This window comes from Amphibalanus amphitrite, unplaced genomic scaffold (genome assembly GCF_019059575.1).
Source record: "Amphibalanus amphitrite isolate SeventyFive unplaced genomic scaffold, NRLGWU_Aamphi_draft 000073F_arrow, whole genome shotgun sequence".
NCBI classification, from domain to species: domain Eukaryota; kingdom Metazoa; phylum Arthropoda; class Thecostraca; order Balanomorpha; family Balanidae; genus Amphibalanus; species Amphibalanus amphitrite.
Genome location: NW_024881569.1, coordinates 1,111,760 through 1,119,445, shown reverse-complemented (window position 1 = coordinate 1,119,445; position 7,686 = coordinate 1,111,760). Strand labels below are relative to the sequence as shown.

At 47.4% G+C, this 7,686-nt stretch overlaps 1 protein-coding gene across 2 annotated transcripts; it reads right to left on the bottom strand.

Moving 5' to 3' along the window:
* Nucleotides 1-5,001: 5,001 nt before the first annotated feature.
* Nucleotides 5,002-7,686, bottom strand: LOC122379202 (transmembrane protein 218-like). Of its 2 annotated transcripts, none has more exons than XM_043361198.1 (3): nucleotides 7,535-7,686; nucleotides 6,086-6,296; nucleotides 5,002-5,740 (listed from the first exon to the last, which is right to left on the bottom strand). In XM_043361198.1, the coding sequence occupies exons 2-3, from the start codon at nucleotides 6,284-6,286 to the stop codon at nucleotides 5,597-5,599; spliced, it is 345 nt and encodes a 114-aa protein (XP_043217133.1). In that variant the 5' UTR covers nucleotides 6,287-6,296; nucleotides 7,535-7,686; the 3' UTR covers nucleotides 5,002-5,596. The 2 variants fall into 2 exon arrangements, with proteins under 2 accessions (XP_043217133.1, XP_043217134.1); XM_043361199.1 differs by lacking the exon at nucleotides 7,535-7,686 and adding an exon at nucleotides 7,015-7,148 and having other exon boundaries at nucleotides 5,309-5,740.

Genomic DNA, 7,686 nt, shown 5'->3' with positions numbered 1-7,686 from the left:
GCTACCCGATGATGTGCTCTGATTTGGAATTCGGTCAATCCATCTACTCGAAAACTGCTGTGCAAGTGTATTTTCGACATAGCCCACAAATGACCTTAGGTCATCGCATGACCTTGAGAGGTCAAATGAGTGTTGGGAAAGTAAGATTAGATGCTGGCGAGTCGATTGGTGCCATTTTTAGCGCTCTAGCTCTACTGGGTGGGCCACAATCTGCTGTGCAAATTTGGGCCACGTGACCTTTGCTGACCTCTGTAGGTCAAACGGCTGGGAGTGCCACCGAATGACTTGAACTGTACATTGGGCATGTCATGGCCTACATTGTGTGCGAGTTTCAGCTTGATCGGAGGTGTCCCGAATCTGGGCTGAATCCGGGCTGCGACGTATTGAGTCTCGATTATTTGCACATTTTGACCTGCCGAGGTCAAACAGGGTCACATATCGAAAAGCGGTTTTTAAGGAAAGTTACTACGGCCTATGGGCTACCCCATGATGTGCTCTGATTTGGAATTCGGTCAATCCATCTACTCGAAAACTGCTGTGCAAGTGTATTTTCGACATAGCCCACAAATGACCTTAGGTCATCGCATGACCTTGAGAGGTCAAATGAGTGTTGGGAAAGTAAGATTAGATGCTGGCGAATCGATTGGTGCCATTTTAAGCGCTCTAGCTCTACTGGGTGGGCCACAATCTGCTGTGCAAATTTGGGCCACGTGACCTTTGCTGACCTCTGTAGGTCAAACGGCTGGGAGTGCCACCGAATGACTTGGACTGTGGATTGGGCATGTCATGGCCTACATTGTGAGCGAGTTTCAGCTGGATCAGAGGTGTCCCTAATCTGGGCTGAATCCGGGCTGCGACGTATTGAGTGTCGATTATTTGCACATTTTGACCTGCCGAGGTCAAACGGGGTCACATATCGAAAAGCGGTTTTTAAGGAAAGTTACTACGGCCTATGGGCTACCCGATGATGTGCTCTGATTTGGAATTCGGTCAATCCATCTACTCGAAAACTGCTGTGCAAGTGTATTTTCGACATAGCCCACAAATGACCTTAGGTCATCGCATGACCTTGAGAGGTCAAATGAGTGTTGGGAAAGTAAGATTAGATGCTGGCGAGTCGATTGGTGCCATTTTTAGCGCTCTAGCTCTACTGGGTGGGCCACAATCTGCTGTGCAAATTTGGGCCACGTGACCTTTGCTGACCTCTGTAGGTCAAACGGCTGGGAGTGCCACCGAATGACTTGGACTGTGGATTGGGCATGTCATGGCCTACATTGTGTGCGAGTTTCAGCTTGATCGGAGGTGTCCCGAATCTGGGCTGAATCCGGGCTGAGACGTATTGAGTGTCGATTATTTGCACATTTTGACCTGCCGAGGTCAAATGGGGTCACATATCGAAAAGCGGTTTTCAAGGAAAGTTACTACGGCCTATGGGCTACCCGATGATGTGCTTTGATTTGGAATTCGGTCAATCCATCTACTCGAAAACTGCTGTGCAAGTGTATTTTCGACATAGCCCACAAATGACCTTAGGTCATCGCATGACCTTGAGAGGTCAAATGAGTGTTGGGAAAGTAAGATTAGCTGCTGGCGAGTCGATTGGTGCCATTTTTAGCGCTCTAGCTCTACTGGGTGGGCCACAATCTGCTGTGCAAATTTGGGCCACGTGACCTTTGCTGACCTCTGTAGGTCAAACGGCTGGGAGTGCCACCGAATGACTTGGACTGTAAATTGGGCATGTCATGGCCTACATTGTGTGCGAGTTTCAGCTTGATCGGAGGTGTCCCGAATCTGGGCTGAATCCGGGCTGCGACGTATTGAGTGTCGATTATTTGCACATTTTGACCTGCCGAGGTCAAACGGGGTCACATATCGAAAAGCGGTTACAAGGAAAGTTACTACGGCCTATGGGCTACCCGATGATGTGCTCTGATTTGGAATTCGGTCAATCCATCTACTCGAAAACTGCTGTGCAAGTGTATTTTCGACATAGCCCACAAATGACCTTAGGTCATCGCATGACCTTGAGAGGTCAAATGAGTGTTGGGAAAGTAAGATTAGATGCTGGCGAATCGATTGGTGCCATTTTTAGCGCTCTAGCTCTACTGGGTGGGCCACAATCTGCTGTGCAAATTTGGGCCACGTGACCTTTGCTGACCTCTGTAGGTCAAACGGCTGGGAGTGCCACCGAATGACTTGGACTGTGGATTGGGCATGTCATGGCCTACATTGTGTGCGAGTTTCAGCTTGATCGGAGGTGTCCCGAATCTGGGCTGAATCCGGGCTGAGACGTATTGAGTGTCGATTATTTGCACATTTTGACCTGCCGAGGTCAAACGGGGTCACATATCGAAAAGCGGTTTTCAAGGAAAGTTACTACGGCCTATGGGCTACCCGATGATGTGCTTTGATTTGGAATTCGGTCAATCCATCTACTCGAAAACTGCTGTGCAAGTGTATTTTCGACATAGCCCACAAATGACCTTAGGTCATCGCATGACCTTGAGAGGTCAAATGAGTGTTGGGAAAGTAAGATTAGATGCTGGCGAGTCGATTGGTGCCATTTTTAGCGCTCTAGCTCTACTGGGTGGGCCACAATCTGCTGTGCAAATTTGGGCCACGTGACCTTTGCTGACCTCTGTAGGTCAAACGGCTCGGAGTGCCACCGAATGACTTGGACTGTGGATTGGGCATGTCTTGGCCTACATTGTGAGCGAGTTTCAGCTGGATCGGAGGTGTCCCGAATCTGGGCTGAATCCGGGCTGCGACGTATTGAGTGTCGATTATTTGCACATTTTGACCTGCCGAGGTCAAACGGGGTCACATATCGAAAAGCGGTTTTCAAGGAAAGTTACTACGGCCTATGGGCTACCCGATGATGTGCTTTGATTTGGAATTCGGTCAATCCATCTACTCGAAAACTGCTGTGCAAGTGTATTTTCGACATAGCCCACAAATGACCTTAGGTCATCGCATGACCTTGAGAGGTCAAATGAGTGTTGGGAAAGTAAGATTAGATGCTGGCGAGTCGATTGGTGCCATTTTTAGCGCTCTAGCTCTACTGGGTGGGCCACAATCTGCTGTGCAAATTTGGGCCACGTGACCTTTGCTGACCTCTGTAGGTCAAACGGCTGGGAGTGCCACCGAATGACTTGGACTGTGGATTGGGCATGTCATGGCCTACATTGTGTGCGAGTTTCAGCTTGATCGGAGGTGTCCCGAATCTGGGCTGAATCCGGGCTGCGACGTATTGAGTGTCGATTATTTGCACATTTTGACCTGCCGAGGTCAAACGGGGTCACATATCGAAAAGCGGTTTTCAAGGAAAGTTACTACGGCCTATGGGCTACCCGATGATGTGCTTTGATTTGGAATTCGGTCAATCCATCTACTCGAAAACTGCTGTGCAAATGTATTTTCGACATAGCCCACAAATGACCTTAGGTCATCGCATGACCTTGAGAGGTCAAATGAGTGTTGGGAAAGTAAGATTAGATGCTGGCGAGTCGATTGGTGCCATTTTTAGCGCTCTAGCTCTACTGGGTGGGCCACAATCTGCTGTGCAAATTTGGGCCACGTGACCTTTGCTGACCTCTGTAGGTCAAACGGCTGGGAGTGCCACCGAATGACTTGGACTGTGGATTGGGCATGTCATGGCCTACATTGTGTGCGAGTTTCAGCTTGATCGGAGGTGTCCCGAATCTGGGCTGAATCCGGGCTGAATCTGGGCTGAATATGGGCTGTCTTGACGGACATGCGGAAAGTAGGGTGGGATAGAACATTGGGTGAGACGAACATGTACAATGCAACACTCAATAAGCTCCTGGCTGCTGGCTGATTGCCTTAGGGCGACTCCAACCTAGCGCTCGATCACTGATCAGCCGCTAAGACCAAATGGCACCGACGGCCCTGGACGGGGTGGCTGAAATGGGGGGGGGGGGGGGGAACGCGGTTCCCAAACGCCAGTGGCTTGGCCAACTGAGCGAGATGGTTCATGATGGTTCATGGGTGCCGCACCCATGAACCATCATGAACCATCTCGCTGTCCATTGCTGGTCATGCACTCAGGTCCGTACATATACAAATCGGGGCGTGACATGCCGGTCTCTGCAGTCTGCACCCTTCCCCCGAGACCGCCAGTGGCAAGGAATTTCGGGCGGTAGGCGCCCATCGCTGAGGCGAACTTCTGATGGAGCTTAGTAATTGTCCACATGGCACACAGCGACCGTTTTGTGGCAGCACAACGCAGATGCAACTATCATCCCGGATGCTGCTGGAGCTGCAGTGATCCAATGCTGCTGAAAAACTTAATCACTCAAAAATCACGTAAAACGCATGCGCAATGCCTTCACATCACCACCAAACATTTACCTCAGCAATGGCCAATGAAAAAGTGTATTCAGTATTCTGAGTATTGTATTTACACAGAAATAAATTGTGTGAAGCCTGTACACTTGTACGAGAAGTGGTTATGTGGGTTGACCCGCACACATGTAGGAATGCGACAGTGAAACGGTAAACGGCATTGATTACGGAAAAGTGGCCAAGTGCGTGTCTATTCATCGAAATATCACACGACTTTTGCCTGCTGAACCAAATGGAGGCGATCAGTCAGCGACAGGTCTCAGGTCATTGGCGAATCCAGAGAGGCTGCGTTTCAGGTGCTGCGCTTGGGGAAACTCTGAACAATTACTAAATTCAGAACTGCTTGGATTTTGGTTTTCACATGGATTTCAATGGTCCTTTTGCACTCATCTAGCGGATTCCTGAAACACAACTTGTTACAGTTATCATAACACGGGCAGGGCCAGCATCCAACGCAGCTGCGCCCTTGGACTCGCCAGAGCTATCAAAAGACCTCGACTTTTGATATGCACGTTATTGTACATTTCCGTTCCTCGACTGAGATCGTCCTTACAGCGCTGCAACATGTCTTTCAATCCACAAATCAGCACTCAGACAAAAACGAAGAAAAAAAAAAAACATTCGAGTAGTGCAATGTTGAAGTGACTAGAAATGTATCACGAAAATCGACACCAGCATGACCAGTCAATACTCACTGCATCAGTACACATCTCGCGAATTGAACTATCACTCATTTGCAATGGACGGACTAGTCAGCTTACTGATATCGACGATGGTAGAGGCAGTCTTCGTGACCCAGAGAGACCGGGCTGTTCCGGATTCCCACAACAGATCCAAGGCGTCTCACTGAAGCCTGAAACAGACTCTTTCCGCAGTCAGGAAATCGCATGCGAGAGCCTATTCAAATACATGGAAGCACGCCCGCGTCAATCGCACGCACCCCCCGCAAGCGATTGATGCGAGAAGAATTACAATGTATTTGAATAGGCTCTCGCATGCGATTTCCTGGACGCGGAAAGGGTCTGTTTCAGCCTTGAAACAAGTTTCAGTTACAAGGTTCATGCCCCAGCGAAGTCACACAAAAATCGGCAGGCTTCGGTACTCGGTAGTCTTTCCACTGTACGCCACTCAGCTGCTCCAGCACACCGGCTGCAAGCACCGGGCTCTGGAAAGCAGACCTTGGAACACATCCGTCCGGAAGCAGCGGAGGTCAAACCGGCAGGGGCGGCCGTCACGTGGGGGCGAACCGAAGGAGCGGCTTGGCCAGCACACGCTCGTTGAAATGGAGGAGCAGGACGGCAGCGCCCCCACCGGCAGCGGCCAGAAACAGTAGTACGACCAGCACCAGCCGCCACACGTAGAGCGGATCGACAATCTGCCAGCGAGACGGCGGCACAAACGGTCGGAGGCAGCCAACACCAGATAATGGAAGGGGGTAATGAGGGGGCAAATGGGGCCAATGACGGCTTTCGTATCGTCACGTAAGCCATGAAATTGAACGCAATTGAAGTCCAACGTGTTTCAATTGCTTGCGACAGCAATTCAACATTTTTTTTTCAAGCAAAAGGATCCGAATACTAACCAGACAACACTGCAATGTCACATCAACGCCTGCTCACGAATATCGCTGTTTCCATAGGTATCAGCACCCTGAATCCCGTGCGATAGCGGAGCCCAAACCAAGCCCAAACATTCCAAAACATAAATCTCCTTCACTCACCCGTCCATCATCGGTATCCACGTGGTCTGCCGCCTTAATGGGCATCCGACTCAGGAGAAACGTGAAGATAGCCGCTGCCGCCACGGATGACAGCGCGAGCGTGCGGCGTGCGCGCATGAACACCAGGCAGACGAGGATGACCAGCGACCAGAGAAGGACGAGTGTGAACAGGCCAGGCCCAAGGCCCAGCACAGTCGTCATTTTGGTCAGCCTGCAAGAAGCATGGGGAAAATTTTGTCAACATTGTGCTTTTGGAGAATGTAGAAATGGTAATCTGATTTGTTCACATGATAAAACCCATCTTTCACAAACATGTTTTGACATTTCCTTTTGAGTCCCAATTTGAGCATTAAAAGCAGAAGATGGCTAATTCATCAGAGTCTGTTTTTAGATGAGGGTGTTATTCATCAAGTACCTATGTTTTCCATGTTAGGCCTTGAAACTTGCAAGATTGCTTCAAGAAAGATAGAAAACTTAGATACCTTTCTAATATGAACTATATGATCACAGATCAATATATGGACTTCAAAAGAAATGTCATTGTCCATTGTTACAGATGGAGTCAGAGTTGATTATTGAAAACAGGAGTCATAGTCAGAGTCACAAAAATCCAGTGACTATGCAGCATTGCATCTAAGACATCTGGCACAATGGACCTTGAAACTTCTAAGCAAACTTTGTATTAAGCTCTCAAACATTATGAATGCTAGCTGCAGGATAGATCATGCTATATACAACTAGCTTGTACTTGATCATACTGTTATGAAATATTAATGAAATACAAGGAAATAAAACATATAAATATCAATTTCTAGTTGTACATTTTCCATCTTCATTTTCAATTTGCACAGAAAACAGTGAAAACCAAAACAAGTAAGAAGTATTTAGTATTATCATTTTTTATGCCTCTTGATCAAAGAAATACCTACTTTTATCTATCCATCTGACAGCTTAACTATTGAAATATTGAAAGTATTGTTATCATTGCCTGTGCTGAAAACAAAGACTGCCCAATGCACCATGTCACTTTCCAAAATTTAGTGGTAAGGCCAATATTCTATTTTGATTTTAGGATACCAGTCACTCTTACCATGCACTGCCATAGAGTTTATGTTAAAAATCTTAATAATTGGTAGGGCTGGGGCACTACGCAGCCAACCTATACAAAATGATACAAAACAACGCCTGTGACCCAATGTTAATTGTGTTTTAATGTGTTTTGCCGAGCTTTTATTGGTTTCTGTTTCACTATGCCTCATAGATATCACATGCTTGCTTGAATAATATAAGTTTTATGGTTGAGCTTTATATTGAGCATTGTGGTCATTTTAATTTGTAAATCTAAATAATTTTACAGCGCTTGCCACATCTTAGGTAACATGAACTTCCACCCTTGCTTCCACCCATCTATGGTAACGCCGTTATCAATATGAAGTAAAAAAACCTCACCTCTACTGAAGTTCACTACCTGTATAAAATCTCAATGCCGTAAATGTCAAATGACTATCTCCTGTGAAATGACTATCAACATATATGATATAATCATATGAATATGCAACACACAGTCCTGGTGCAACACACTGCACCCGCATTTTGATTTT

Coding starts and splice junctions, on each gene's coding strand:
- LOC122379202 (XM_043361198.1), bottom strand. CDS start 6,286: ATGACGACTGTGCTGGGCCTTGGGCCTGGCCTGTTCACACTCGTCCTT. Junction 5,741..6,085: donor TGGATACCGATGATGGACGG/GTGAGTGAAGGA, acceptor TCTCGCTGGCAG/ATTGTCGATCCGCTCTACGT.